Below are 14,780 nucleotides of genomic sequence, written 5' to 3' on the forward strand. Positions count from 1 at the left end.
GTATCCTGCTCTTTCTTTGCTCCTCTATACTGGGGGCTCCCGAGGCGCCAGGCATCACCCAGCATGAGGTGGGCACTAAGGGGGCAACATGGGAGAGTTTGGTGACTCCAGAAGTGGCTGAAGGAGTTGGGATGCTTAGCCCAGAAGAGCCACCACTGGGGGCCCAGACCACTCTCTTCAGTACCATTCTAGGGATCTGGGGGTCCAGAGACTAGGGGTCCAGGGGGCAAAGATAGGGTCTTCAGCAGTGGGGGGTAGCTCCTCCCCTGACCCATCTGAGAAAGGACTTTGTGCTGGAAGAGATGCTCTAATAGGTGCTGATCTCCCTGTCACAAGGAGCAAACAAGAACCTGGACACACATTTTGCTAGGCAGGAAGTCCAAAGTCTGCTACCCTGTTGATCCAATGGCCCCTGGTCTGTGGCAGACAGAGACAGAGAGGGAGCAGTAATGGTGAGTACAGCATGGGGGGAATGGGGACAAAAGGAAGATACCCTACTGGTGTCAGTCCCTTTCTGAAGCCTCCGAACTCTGAGGGCACCCACTCAGCAAGGCAGAAGGTGAGCGTCCCCTCTCCAGGTTTCTGCCGCCCTCCAGCCACGGTGGCCGGAATAGCCCAAGGTGTCTGGATCCTTGAGGGACAGGACAGTCGGAGCAATTATTCCCACGGCTTTGCAGCAGACAGCTGCCCAGTTCCCAACGTGGTGGGGGTAGGGGTGGGCTTGAGCCGTCTCCCCTGCCCCTGCCGGCTGCCTTGGCCAGGGACTGCATTTCTCCTCAATGAGCTCAGTCCCCAGGGATGCGGGTCCTGGGGCCAAGCCAAGACACAGCTGCTGGGCCCAGGCCCACTGACCGGGAACCTGAGAACGTGCCCTTGGCTTATCCTCTTGGGACCACAGTCCTGTCCTCTACACATGGAAGCTGGGGCCAGGCTGTCACACCCAGGCAGTGGGCCATGGGAGCCCAACAAGAACCAGCAGGAGAGAGAGCTGGTGGGTATGGGGCCTGGGCAACAGTGGGAAGGCTGGATCCCAGGGGTTGTGGGCTGCAGACCCAGCCAGCTATCCTGGCCACTGCCTCCCTGGGGCTCTCTCATGCTCAAGTGGCTCAAGGCCACTGCCTCCCTGGCTCCCCGCTGCCCAGAGTGACACCCTCCTCACCTTGCCAGTTCCCCTTCCCTGTCTCCCAGGCTTCCCGGTTTTTGCACAGGCTGTGCCCACTGCCAGGAACACCTTTCTCATATTCGGGAGACTCCATTCACCTGACGGCTCACTCTGACCCTCCAGCTCTTCTCACCTTCATTCAGTCATTTGACAAACGTATACTGAGTAGTTAACTACTTGGTGCCAGGCCCTATGATAGGTAGAGGTGACAAAGACAGAGGTTTTTGCCTCTGATAGGGGAGGCAAACAAGTAACAAGAAGACAAACAAATAAGAACTATAGAATGTGCATGAGAAATGAAGAGATTTCAGCTCTAGGGGGTCAGGATAGGCCTCGCTGACGAGGGGACATTAGAACTAAGATCTGAAGGAGGAGAACAAGCCAGCGAGGCAAACAGCCTGGAAGCGTGTTCCAGGCAGAGGGAACAGCAAGTGCAAAGGCCCAGAGGAGAAAGGGGTGGGTAGAAAAGAAGAACAGCAACGAGGCCAGGATGCTGGGTGCAGAGTGAGCAAGGGGAGGGAGCTCAGGGAAGCTGATGGGGGCCAAGTTCCAAGGGGCCAAAGGGTCTGGGGTTGTATGAAAAGTACAGTGGACACCACTGAAGGGTTTTAGCAGGGGGAAGCTGATGTGATCGAGGCTGGAAAAAATAACACTGCCATTTCTTCTCCCAGGGAACCTTCCCTGCAGTTTCCCATGGTCTCCTCTGGCTCCTACGGCCTCTTCCGTTTCAACTCCGACCACTCCATGTGACCCTACCTGGCTCCCACGTCATTCTGAGCTCTGTGGGCCTCTGTCTTGCTGACTACTGAATCCCCAATGTCTAGCACAGAGCCTGGCACATAGTAGGTAAAATAATTGTCAGTTGAATGAATGAATATACCCAGCACATCTCGGGGGAAGAGCAGGACCCAGGAGCTGGGACCCGAACCTGCTCAGAGCCAGCCTTTGAGATGTCCCTGTCTGGACACAGACATGTCTGGCCTCCGTTAGATCAGAGCTCAGTCAGAGGAAGGGATGGGGGCTGGTGGGGCTTCCTAGAGGAGGAGTGGATGTGAGGGCTGAATGTGGAAGAAAGGGGAATGAAAAGAAGGGAACTTAACTGTTATCAAGCACCTACTGGTTCTGCCGCTCTGGGCAGGGGAAGCAGGGAGGCCGTACCCCACCCCTTCTGGGGTGGAGGCAGTGGTTTCCCTGCCTTAAGACCCTCCACTGGGCAGGACATCCAATGGAGTTCTTGGCCTCATGGGCTTTGGGCTCAGACCACTCCAGCCTTCCTCATCCATGGCCTCACCCAGGACCCCACCTCCTCCAGCTCACCTCTGAACTATGACACCCCAATGTCCTTTAACTGCCTCCTTGCCTCCCTGGCTGCTGAAACTTGTCTTCCTTCCTTCCTGCAGGTGTGGCACTTGTCCTCCCACCTTTCCTCCTGCTTCAGAGAAGGGGAGCACCTTCCTAGGGCTTTTCATTACCTCCTCCTGTGGCCAGAGGTTGAGGTCTCTTCTGTGACAAAGTGAAATCTGCAGCAAACGCTCATCTCACACCCACACAGCCCTTCCCCAAGCTCCTGTCTCTCTCCCCTGCATCTCCCCCCCGCACTGCTCCCTCCGTTCTTCCCCTTCTCCACTCTGCTCTATGCCCCAAGAGGCTGACCTCTACAGACTGTATCAACGGACATCCTTGTCCTCGGGCTTCCAGGTGGGTTTGGCCAATAGGAGGCACTGGCAGAGATGAAGTGGGGGTGGGGGGGAGGAGAGAACAAGATATTAATTCTCCTGTATCTTTCCCTGTAGGGTCACCACCTCGGCTGACTGTGTTGCTTGACCAAAGGCCCTGTCCACATAGTCCACACAAACCTCTCCCTGAGTTCTGCTAACATCCTTCCTTCCCCTTTCCCCGTCAGGTCAGGGGGATCTGGAGATGGTAATGGCTCTCCAGGGGTGCTCGCTGGGGGTGCTGCACAAACCCCTGTTGGTTTCCCCAAACCCTGCCTGCTGTATATGGTCCCTGAAGCAAACCTGCCTCAAATTGTCCCATTTGAATGTGCCAGTTGTTCCCTCCAGGATCCTGACTGGGGTCCCCACTCTTCCCTCCCATCCCTGCTTAACCACATTCAGAGCATCCAAGCCCTCTGTCCTCAGCCCCCACTCTCAGGTTTCCGCCCTCATGATCTGCATGGCTCAATCTCTCAGCAGCTTTTGACACCATGGGCTATGCCCCTTCTCCTGACCTCCCCCCCGCCCCCCCTGCTGAGGCATCATGCTTACCTGCTTCCCCTCCTACCTCTTTGGTTTCTCTCCTCTGCCTGTCCCTTAGATGTTGGGGGCCTCCAGGGCTCAGTCTCCAGTCTTGTTCTCCACTTTCTTCTGGGGAGACTTCATTCTCTCTCCCAGCTTCAGTGCCCTTCTACCCCACGGTACATGGATGCTTGCTCGGTCATCTTTGTCTTTAACCCATTAAAGACAAAGGTGCTTCTAGGTCCCTGCCTCAGGGGTCCAGCCCCCTCAGGCTGAACATGCCCCAAAACCTGCTTCTGGCTTTCCCTGCATATCTGCTCCTCCCCCAAGTGCCTGGACTTAGACCTCATCCTCTACTGCCTGGACCATGCCCATCCTCCTTCCAGGCCTCCCCACCCTCAATCTTCCGTCCCTGGTCCTGCCCCCTCACCAACCCCGAAGTAATATTCCAGACACACAGATCTGTCCGGGACCCTCCCCTGCGGTCCCCACCACACTGGGAGCAAGCTCCTGGCCTGGCATTCGAAGCCCTTTGTAATCCCATGTCTTCCTATCCCAAACATTCCTCCCAGTCTCACAGAAACGCTAAATCACCCGTGCATGGGAGGCTTCTGTGGATTGGAGCACATTCTTGCAGGAGTCAGCTCTAAGGCCTTCCCTGCCCTCCTCCAGGTAGGTGCCCCACCCCTCACCCCCCGGCCCGCATTCCACCTAGGGCTGGGAGAGTCTGCCCGGCTTTGTCTCCCCCGTCCCTCCTCTGGTGCGGGGCCACGGATTACAGCTGGTAGCGAGGACAGGTAAATGAGTGGGTGAGCGGATGAATGAATGATGAGTGAGTAAAGGATGTAAGGTGATCTGGAGGCGGGACCTCAGAGAAGGAAGAGGGAGAGGGAGAGGCTGAGCCTGGAAGGGGCCTCAGACAGAGTCCAAACCCTCCGGGGGCCAGCTCCCTCATGAAGTGATGAGGTCTCTGAGCCCTTGGCTCTAAGAAAGACGCTCCCGGATTGGCTCAGGCTGGGAGAGGCGGGTTTCGGCCGAGCCACTAGTCGCTATTGGCTCATTTTCCAGGACCCTGCCCAATCAACGCGATCGCTTTTCTCCCCTCCCCACCACACCGCCTTTCTCCCGCCAGCAGCAGCGGAGGAAGACGGCGCCTTCTCGTTACCCTGGCAACCGTCAGCGGACCCTGTCACCCCGGCAACTGTCCGAGGCCTCCCGTCAGCCCTCTCCTGGGCCTCTTCGGTCACCCAGACAACTGCTACCCATTCCGGTTAACCATCAGCCCTTTCCCCGTCACCCTGGCAACGGTCACCAGACCCACCGCCCCCGCTGGACGCACGGTCCTCATCCTGCACGCAGGCCTCCTCGCCCCAAACCTTCGCCCCAAGCTGAGGTCCCGGGTTCCCGCCTCCTCTCGCCCATTTCCCCGGCCCCAGAGGGGCACTGCTCCCACCCTGGCGGGGGGCGGGATGGGTAGGGCCCTGGGGGTTCCGGCTCTTGTCAGGGCTGTTGGACCGTCCGGTCCTGAAGCTGTGCGCAGCCCTGAGCCTGTCTCCTCACTCTCGCTCTTGCGTGGGACTGTTCAGCCGCTACAGGGAGCTTCTCAAAATGCAAACCATGTCCCTCCCCTGCTGAAAACCCTCCCTGGCTTCCCTTGAGAATCAAATCCAAACTCTTCGAAGCCCCTGGCGGTCTGGCTGTGGCCTCTTCTTCCACACGCCTCCCCCTCTCACTCTGCTGCAGCAGGCACTAATCTCCCCGCTGTTACTCCAGTAGCCCAAGCTTATTCCAGCCTCTGACCTTCCTATTTACTGCTTCCCACTCCCTGAAAGGTCTGTACCCCAGGTAGGGAAGCCTTTCCTGAGCCCTGTCACACACCTGCATAGCTCTCTCTGCCTCTTCTCAGTTAATTCCAGAATGGGGGCTTTGCCCTTGTTCGCACCCTATCCCTAGGGCCTAGAACAGCTCCTGACACATACGATGAGTGAAAGGATGTTACGTTGGGGACAAGGGAGGACAGAGCGGGTGACCAGCAGGCAGGCTTTGGCCAGGCAGGCCCATCCCAGAGATAAGAGAATGTATTTCTGAGGTCTGCTGGGTCCCCAGACTGATTTATCACACTGCTGCAAGTCATGACAGTGTTCCCAGAGGCCAGGAAAATGCTAGGGAGATAGAAGTTACTGCTGTGACCAGCCTGGGGCTGGGTGGTTCATCTTCAGCTTGTATGGCCCTCACTTGGAGGCTGGAGCCAGGAGTCCCCAGAAAGAATCAGCAGCAACTATGGTTAATTTGGAACAGAAGATTCCGGGAACTGGAGAGACAGGCCTCAGACCCCAGATGGCTATTCAGGGACCTGGTCCCTTCCTGTGCCGAGTCCAGAATCTCACATATCCTAACAGAGCCAAGAGCTGTTTTTCCAGGGATCTTTCCCAGGCAGTGGCGAGAGAACTTGACCTCATAAGGCCTGGAGTCATGACCAGGAGGGAGATCATGGGAGCTGCCCAGGGCCTGGCTGGAGAGGAGTCTGGACATCCACCTGCCTGCCCATGATGGTCCTCCCTTGGTGAGCTGTCAGGAGCCAGCCCCCTACTCTTAAGCTAGGAATACCCTCATCAGCACTGTCCAACAGAACTTTCTACTCTGATTCAATTCAGCCCTTGAAATATGGCTAGTGTGACTGAGGAACTGAATTTTTCATCGTATTTAATTTTAATTAATTGGCATTTAAATTGACATAACCAGTCGTGGCTACCAGTACTATACTGGACAGAGCAGTATTTAGCTGAAGACTCAGACTGGAGGTGGAAGCCAGGTCAGAGTTCATGGTCTATGCAACTCTGGGCACTGCCTTTGGTGAGAAGAGTGGGGCCTCATGGAGGGGAGAGATGGGACACTCAGCATCCAGCTCCACACAGAGGCGTACCTGGTTCCTGGGGTCAAAGTGCTTGCTCACACATGCATACACTCATGACTGTGCGTGAGCATATGGGGATGGTGTGCCTGAGGGCACCCACAGATGCACTTGTGTGCAATCTAGGAGCTCCACACCTGTGTGCATCAGAAGTTCACCCGTGTAGATACACTGTGAGAACGCCCGGGTGCGTGCAAGCCAGTGAGCGAGCGCCGCTAGTCCAGCAGGTCTTGCAAGAAGGGCCACATGTACTGGTGCATTTCCTCAGGGTTGCTCTGGGGGATCCAGTGCCCCATGCCTGGCAGGATGTGGGCTTCCAGCCGGCCTGGCACAAAACGGCTGCTGATGGCCCCCACCAGCCCCTGCTCAAAATAGGGGTCCTTCTCCCCCCACAGCAGCAGGGTGGGTGTGGCCAGCTCCTGGGGCTCCAGGGGGAAGGTCCTGTGATCAAGACAGACAGGCAGGCAGAAGGACGACTGCCCCCACCCGCACCCCCAGAACTCTCCTGAGCTTCTGCCCTGGGTCTGGCCTTACCTGAAGAGGTTTCGGTAGTAGTTGAGGGGCCCAGTGAGGCCACCAGGCTGTGAGAAGCCATAAAGGAAGGCCTCGAGCTCGTTGGGGGTCAAATGTGGGATGCCCCTCTTGTGGTGGGTGAGGGTGGTCTTCAGGATCTGGGCACACAGCAGGACGCTGCCTTCAGTCCCACCCACGACCCTCCACCCAGCCCTGGGCCTTCACCCTACTGCACCTGGAAGTCAGACATGGACAGCAACTTCTCGGGAAGCCAGGGAAGCTGGAACAGGAATATGTAGTTGGAACGGAAGAACTGGCCCATGTGGCGCAAAGAGTAGTCTGGGGGGAAGGGAAGGCAGGCATGAGGCCTGGCTCTCGGGTGGCCCCACACCTCTGCACTCTACCCATACCCAGGTCATGCACACAGATATGCCAACACTCAGGAATGCCACTGCTACCGGCCTGAGCCTGTGAGGACACTGGACGCTCCTCTTGGCCCAGGCACCAGCTTGCCTCTCTGACAAGTGGTCACTGTACCCACAGAATGGGGGCACTTTCCTCCACAGCTCCCGGGAGCCCCCACAGCCACTGGCGTGCTTCCCCCGCCCAGGCCTGGATGCATTTCCCCTGCTTCATTCAGCAAACACTTATTGAGCACCTACTGTGTACCAGGCCCTGTTCTAGACTCTGGAGACACAGCAGTGAATGGAACAGACAAAACTCCCTTGCCCTCAGGAAGCTGGAGACGGGGACAGAAAAGAACACCACCAAAAAAAAAAAAAAAAGAAAGAAAAAGAAAGAAAGAGAAAGAGATCATACAGCTATGACTACAACTCTGGGAATTCAAATCAGGTGATGTGATGGACAGTGGGTAGCCAGAGATGGCATCTCATGCTATTGTAGTTGCTTAGCTATCTATGTCTTCCCTGCCAGAAGAAAGCAAATTAACCTCTCTCTCCTCTGCTTCCCCATCTGGACCATGGGGATAATAACACTTTCATAGCTCAGGATGCTTGTGTAGGTTACTCTATGCAGGCTCCTTGTCAAAGCAATTGTAACCTGTAAGTGCTCACAAAAATATGAGCACTGTATTGTCACTGATTGTAGATTGGGAGCACCACGGGGGAAGAGACCCAGGTTCACCGCTGTGTCCCCAGCCCCTGCAGTGTTGACTGGTGGACAAAGAAGTGCGGGCACAGACACACACCCCTTCACACAGGCACATCCCAGCATCCCGGACTCCCCTACACACCTTGGTACACCGACATGGGGGCAGCGCTGACCACTGCCATCCGCTCCACCAGGGATGGGTAGTAGATGGAGAAATTCCAGGCTAGGAGTGCACCCCAGTCATGGGCCACAAGGATGCACTTGGAATAACCTGGGCGGGGGGGTGGGGGTCAGAGGAACTAGTGTAAGTGAGATGCCAGGAAGAGGTGAGGCAGGGGTGACAGACACCAGGGCTGGGATGGGGGGGCACATCCCCACCCAGGCCCAGAATGACATCCTGGATGTCTGCCATCAGCAGGTCGATGGTGTAACAGTCCACATCCCTTGGTGCATCAGAGGAGCCGTATCCCCGCAGGTCCACAGCCACCACATGGAAGCGGCTCTGGAACTCCCGGAGCTGGTAGCGCCAGGAGAACCTGTCAAGCGGTCCAGGGAGGGAGGTTGAGTCAGGGTCCCCAGAATACACCTCTGCCCTACGCCCAGCAGGGGCCCTGGGCCACCCCACCTTCCTGCCCTGAACTTCCCAGAAGGGAACTGCAGCAGGTGGGCTGCGCCATGGATCCAGGGCAGCCTCAACATGGATACTTCTTCATCCCATCCCTTCAGGGCCTCCTGTCCCCATCTGTCTTCATGTAGACCCCTGTCCCCGAGTGCCCTATCTAGACCCTATATACTTTGCACCCCCAGTCTGCCCAGCCCTTGTCCCTGCCTCCTTGGTGCCCTGGTGGTCCGGGCTTCACCTCCCCCTAGCCCTGTGGGTCCCTGGCCTCTGGGCCTCAGACATACCAGTTCTCCGGGAAGCCATGCAGAAACAGCATGAGGGGCCCGTTGCCCTGTCCAGCGGAGACATAGTGCAGACGCAGGCCCGAACTCTGGGGGAAGGCACAGTCTGAGACTTGGGAATCTCCTCTTCCCCGGGCTTGAACACCCCTCTTCCGCCAGGCCACGTGCACACCAAGACTTGTATTCAACCGTTTGCCACCCCCGCACCGTCCCCACAACAGGCTCTTCGATCCTCGAAACCCCGGCGGCGCCCCCGCATGCTCACCCTGAGAGTCAGGAAGCAGTGCTCGCCCAGCGTGGGGTCGCTCAAGCAGGCGGGTGGGGTACGCCGGGGGCGCCCGCAGCAGCCGCGTCGGGGCCGGCACAGCACGTGCGTGAGGGCGATGCAGCCATAGACAGCTGCGGCCACCAGCGCCGCCGAGAACACGAGGCTCCACATGAAGGCACGAAGCAGCTTCAGAGTGAGGCGCGACGGCGCCAGCAGCGCCGTCACCACCAGCTCGGGCATGTCGTCGCGTCCTGGGACGACCGCGATGCCGTCTGGGGTGTATGGGCGGGGGACGCGGGCAGCAGCAGCGAGGCGGGATCCGGGCTGGGGACCCCGCCGCCTTTGGTCTGGGGCTCCCCGGTGCTGTCGGGGTTTGAGGAACACACCGAGAGAAGAGGCGGGCGGCTCAGACCGAAACCGCCACCGCGAACGACTCACCTAAGGGCTAGGTAAACACCCAGGCGCGACAGTGACAGGGAGCAAGGCTTGAGGTGCGGGGGTGGAGCCTGCGAGGACCAGGCTCGTGTGGTTGGGGTGGAGCCTCGGGGAGAAGGGATGCTAGGGGCTAGGGCTGTGGGCGGGACCTAGAAAGGCTTGGGCGGGACTTAAGAAAGGGACGGGGCCTAGTAGGACTCCCGAGTTGGGTGTGTGGGTGGGGTCTAAAGTCTAGAGGGAGCTCAGGTCCTGCAAGAACGGGAGACAGGAGGTGCAGTGGGTGAAATGGGCGGAGCCTAGAGCAAAGGGGCGGGGCAATGCAGGGTAGGTGCGGCCTACCAGCTGGAAAGGTGGGCCCAACTAGGCCTAGGAGCGAGGTATGGGTTAGGGGCGTGGCTTAGGAGGGTGGGAATGAGGGTGGAGCCTAGAGAAGGCGGGCCTAACATTGGGCGAAGAAGGCCCGAGGCTGGGCCTGGATGACTTCGGTGCGAGAGCTGGGCCATTGAGCCGCCAGTCGGCCTGGGTACGGGCCAATGAGACGGAGGGGCGGAGTCAGAACTAATATGGCGGGTCAGGTGGGCCCGGAAGCGGAAGGGGGGGACAGGCAGTGCCGTGCCTGGGGTTAGGAGGGAGGCGCGGGCGGTCGCCGCGGCCCAACGAAGCCTCGGGAGCCCCTGTCGCCAGCCCCCCTCTGGTGGCTCCCCGCCCTGGAGCGCGCGACCCTCCCCTCGGTCTGGCTCCGAGAGACCTGGCACCACCTTCACCAAGCCCTGGTTCCAACGGTGGTCCAGCTGCCTCTACCCCACGCTGGCCTCCAGTTGGTCCAGCGGACGCGTCGGCCCGCCCCTGCACAGCTGTGATTGGACAATGGCGGTCATTGATGTGCCGGCGACAGGTCCCGCCCGGGACCCAATCCGCAGTTGGTGAGGTCGAGGCTCAGCCAATGGCGACCAAAGAAGGCGGGGAGACCAACTCCTAGAGGGCAGGGCCCGCCCCGGCCGCCGGAGAACGGGGCTGGTCGCATCACTGGGGCTCTGGGCGAAAGAGGAAGCAGAGCAGGGCTGGGCGAAGAGGGCAGCTTCTTCCTCCTCCAGTTTCGCAACCTTCCTCCCAAGATGCTGAACATTTCAAGGTCGCTCATCATTTAACCCTTATAACAACCCTATTAAGTGTAGGTACTATTATTACCTTCCCGTATTATAGACCAAGAGCCTGAAATTCGGCAAATGACTTAATGTCATTTGCCTAAAGCCTAACAGCTGGCTCAACAGCAATCCAGGAGTTGAGAAAAGCAGCAGTCTTCGGCTCCATCTTTCCTTCCGACCGGAGGCAGCCGCTGGAACGATTTTCGCTTTCTTCTTTCGCACACTTAGCTATCTCTACATGTGCTTATGTGGCTATTTCTTGATTACCAATTTGGGGCATTGACTATCTCATTGTCACCACCACTGCAGGAGCTGTATCCATGGTTAGTTTTCCTATTGGTTTCCTCTAACTTTACCCCCTTTTTATCACCTCCCACCTTCCCTTACACCTACCACTGTTAACCTTACCTTTGTAGTTTCAAAGCTGCTAAACATTATACTTGTCCTGGGACCATAAGTAAGTCCATAGGTCCCTATTTAAAGGGAAATAGTGGTTTATGTGGTTCTGCTTCATTAACAATGCATCTCAGAGCGGAAGAGACGTCTATATTGCACAAACGTTTGTTTGCCTTGCATTTATCACCCATCTTTTCTTGCATGATTAGCCTGTATCATGGCTTTGATTTCATTTACGTTTTCCATCAAATCAGTTCTCCAACCACTTGATGATCCCGGTATCCCTCCTGAGTCCTCTAACCTGGCTGCATTTACCAGCCATGGCTGGTGGGTGTCTGTGGACCTCCCTTCTGCTGCTGCTACAGAACACTGACTCCTACATTCCTGCTACCGCCCCCCCCCCCACCCCGCCCAATCTCTACCCTTAAGCAAAAAGACAGCAGTAGTCACAGGATGATAATTTTATATTCAGTACAAATGTTTATTTTTGCAATGAGAACTGCACAAAAAAAAAAACTTTAGTATATAAGTGAAAAGTCTACGAATTCCCTTCTACAAATGTCTAAGGTGTTTAATACAAGTCTCAGATTCACTGACATAATTATTGGCCAAGCGATCCGTGCATACAGTACAGTATGGGCTTGTACACACCTCTAACTCTTGTATTGAACTAAGATTTCTAGTACTGTGGGAGAGACTGGGAAATGGCCAAAGAAATTAAATAGTAGATCCAAGTTCTAATTACAACCCAGTTAAGAGAAACACCCATCAGGGAGGTGTGGAAAGGGCCATAGCAGAATTAAATCTTTAGAAGGAAGGTGCAGACAAAACCATTTCTCCAGCTAAACAGTCAGACTTGGCCTGGGGAAGTTTCTGAACAAAACACAGAACAAAGATGAGGAGGTGGGATGAGATGGAAGAAACCCCAAGGAACCAAAATATAAGTCACACTTGAACCAGCACAGTGGCTTATGAGGAAGTGCTGTGGGAGGGAAAGGGGGCAGGATTGCGTAGCAGGAGTGGGGCAGGTCTCTGGCTGAATGCCTGAACTACATACACCATTAGCTGAGGTTTGGCAGATTCCAAACACAAGATACAGGGTCTTTCTGGTTGAAAAACAGAAAGTGGGATGTGGGTTAATAGTGCTGGAAATGTTTCAATCACTTTGTGTCTTTGCATACGTATAAATCACATACTTTCATCCTACATCCTGGGGGCCGCTCTTGGGTACTGCCTTTGCCCTGTGGCTGGGGCGTGTGTGTACAGATGGGTACACGGGCAGACTGCAGGGTGTCCACCTGGCAGGCTTTCTCAGGGAGGAATGGGTGCGTGTGTGTGCTTGGGGGGGGTGCGGGGCGAGGATCCTATTTTGGGGGATGTACACTTATCTAAGAATAACTGGTTAACCCTGAGCTTAAACGAAAGTAGTTCAGTAGAGGCAGGCAAGGTAGGAGAAGTGACTCAAGTCCTCTGGCCGAGTGGGGGACCAAGATGGAGGAAGGGCAAAGGGGAAGAACACTGTCTGGAGTTTGACCAGGTTCTGCTGGAAGAAGCCAACCTAGGCCAGGGTCCACAGGAAGAATGGGTACTTGGGCTCCCTGACACAGCTTCAGCTTATAGGGGTCAGCTCCTGCCCAGGGACAGTAGGGACAGGACACGTGGTCCCCTGTCGGTAGATCTTGTACAGAGGTGGTGTGGGGGGCCCCTGGGCCTAGCCTAGGCCAACAGGTGGTTCACAAAGAAATGTCAGGGAGACGCCAGCATTAAAAAAGAGAGATGTGTTTATTCCATGATCAGTACAGACCAAATGCATATTCACCGTATGAAAGTCAAACCAGTCAGTGACTCCAGAGTTTGGCCAACACTGAGGCACCAGCGTCATGGTGTAGAGTGGGTTCTCATGGCACACGTAACCTCACCAAGGGCTCCAATTATAAAATTAAAAAAAAGCGGGGGAAGGGGCAGCCGGTCGATAGGGCCAAGCGCCAGGCGGGGAGCTTTTGCCTCAGTCTGTGGCCTGTGGCCCCTTGTGCCCACCACGTCCCCTGGCCCTTCCTCTCCTGGTAAAAAAAAAAAAAAAAAAAACAAAACCCACAACAACAACTCAGAAACAGATTTGACGTTAAAAAACAAAGAAGCAGCCAACGAATGGCGGGGAGAAAAAAAAAGGAAAAGAAAACGTGGCTTTCTGGTTTTATAATTAAAAATAGACTAGTAAAGTTTGAAACTGAGTAAAATATAGGCAGTTTTTTTGTGTGTTTTGTATGTTTTGTTTTGTTTTTTTTTGTGGGGTTTTTTTTTTTTTTTTGAGTTTTTTTACACCAGTTTGGTGGAGTCACCAACAAACTTCAAACAAAGATATGCCAACTATGTTTCACTACACAGTACAGCCACGGTCACACACTACCCACAGCGCGGTGGCAGCCGCCGCTCAATGAGGAGACAATCACACCATTTCAGAGATAAGCAGTGCCATTGTGTCTGGAGAAGAGAGAATTAAAAATAAAATAGAATCCAACAAAAAATATATATATAGAAAAAAAAAAAAGAACAGAAACACAGGTGGGAAGGAACTGACTTTGGTTGGTGGCCTCACTCGCCGGGCGAGGCCGGCCCACACACGCGCGTGTGACAGTCACCTCGCTCCAGATTGCCATGGACACACACACACCTCCACGGCACTATTCCCTTTTGCACAAGCGAACACTTACAGAGAGCGGCTCTCGATTAAAGGCTTGTGGGGGGAGAGGAAGGGAGGGGTGGGGTCTGTTCAAGGCAAAGTCAGTGCCAGCAAGGGGGTGGGCCAGCGCCCTCGCCACCTCCAGCTCTTGCAGGCCTGCCCTGGTCTCCTGGGTGAGGGCAGGGGCAGCTGGGGTGTGGAGGACTCCCAGCGGGCAGGACGTCACAAACGTCACGTTCTTGGGGACAGTAAACCAGTCACGGTGGCGGCAGCAACGATGTCCTGTGTATACTGTGTAGACATTTGGCAGAGAGAAGGGCCTCTGCCCCACACGTGAGGACTTGGGGCTTGGGTCTGGCCGGCACTTGCTCGTGGCGAGGCGTGCTCTGAGCCGACGTCCTGTGGGGCGGGGTGGGGGTGGGGGTGGCGGGACGTCCGGCTGGCTGTAAGGCAGATAGGCTCTGCAGTCCTCAGCTGCCCATCAGGCCTGCCCCAGGCATAGCATGCAGGAGAGCCAGGCCCGGAGTTACCCCCTTGCCACTGCTACTGCCTCCACTGCTGCCCCTAACACTATGGAGAGTCAACGTTTTGCCAGGAAATCAAAGTCAGAAGTCACCTAGGTGCTCTCAGAAAAGATTTTCTTCAAATATTGACAATAGATCACTCTGGAAATTCATGTCAATGGTAGCTGCCATCTGGAGGAGAGAGGAGAGCAGGAGGGAGTGAAACTCAGTGTCCTGCCCTTGCTGTGGTTCCCAAACCCTCACCCCTGACCTCCAGCATGGGCTATTCCCTCAGGGCCCACACCCCAGAACCTCCCCTGCACTGGGCCAGAGCACCTCTGAGGCCCAGAGGCCAGCATGGCGCACATAAGAAGGAGCTCTGCCCTGAGTACCCACCCAATGGCTCTCTGCTTGCACCCCACTTCTTGGGGAGAGAGCCTCCCTGCCCACTCCAGGTTCAGGGTCCCCTTTCTCAACTCCTCCAGGGGTAGATCTCTGCCCAGCAGTGCCCACCAGA

The 14,780-nt window shown here is 56.0% G+C and overlaps 2 protein-coding genes across 10 annotated transcripts in view; both read right to left on the bottom strand.

The window, feature by feature from the left end:
- Positions 1-1,734: 1,734 nt before the first annotated feature.
- On the bottom strand, positions 1,735-10,459 carry EPHX3 (epoxide hydrolase 3). Its single transcript, XM_027084491.1, has 7 exons — positions 9,102-10,459; positions 8,840-8,925; positions 8,312-8,469; positions 8,076-8,204; positions 7,059-7,162; positions 6,845-6,981; positions 1,735-6,751 (listed from the first exon to the last, which is right to left on the bottom strand). The coding sequence occupies exons 1-7, from the start codon at positions 9,342-9,344 to the stop codon at positions 6,526-6,528; spliced, it is 1,083 nt and encodes a 360-aa protein (XP_026940292.1). The 5' UTR covers positions 9,345-10,459; the 3' UTR covers positions 1,735-6,525.
- A 1,078-nt stretch (positions 10,460-11,537) lies between these two features.
- The window catches only part of BRD4 (bromodomain containing 4), an 83,248-nt gene continuing 80,005 nt past the window's right edge, over positions 11,538-14,780 (bottom strand). For all 9 annotated transcript variants that reach the window (XM_027084485.1, XM_027084486.1, XM_027084484.1 and 6 more), the window contains one exon: positions 11,538-14,455. In XM_027084485.1, coding sequence (XP_026940286.1) covers positions 14,387-14,455 — 69 coding nt within the window. In that variant the 3' untranslated portion in view covers positions 11,538-14,386. The remainder of the gene's footprint in view (positions 14,456-14,780) is intronic.

Source organism: Aethalodelphis obliquidens, unplaced genomic scaffold (genome assembly GCF_003676395.1).
Source record: "Aethalodelphis obliquidens isolate GAN/ISIS:26980383/991018 unplaced genomic scaffold, ASM367639v1 scaffold53, whole genome shotgun sequence".
Lineage (NCBI taxonomy): Eukaryota > Metazoa > Chordata > Mammalia > Artiodactyla > Delphinidae > Aethalodelphis > Aethalodelphis obliquidens.

Coding starts and splice junctions, on each gene's coding strand:
- EPHX3 (XM_027084491.1), bottom strand. CDS start 9,344: ATGCCCGAGCTGGTGGTGACGGCGCTGCTGGCGCCGTCGCGCCTCACT. Junction 8,926..9,101: donor ACTGCTTCCTGACTCTCAGG/GTGAGCATGCGG, acceptor GCCTTCCCCCAG/AGTTCGGGCCTGCGTCTGCA. Junction 6,752..6,844: donor TACTACCGAAACCTCTTCAG/GTAAGGCCAGAC, acceptor TCTTGATCACAG/GACCTTCCCCCTGGAGCCCC.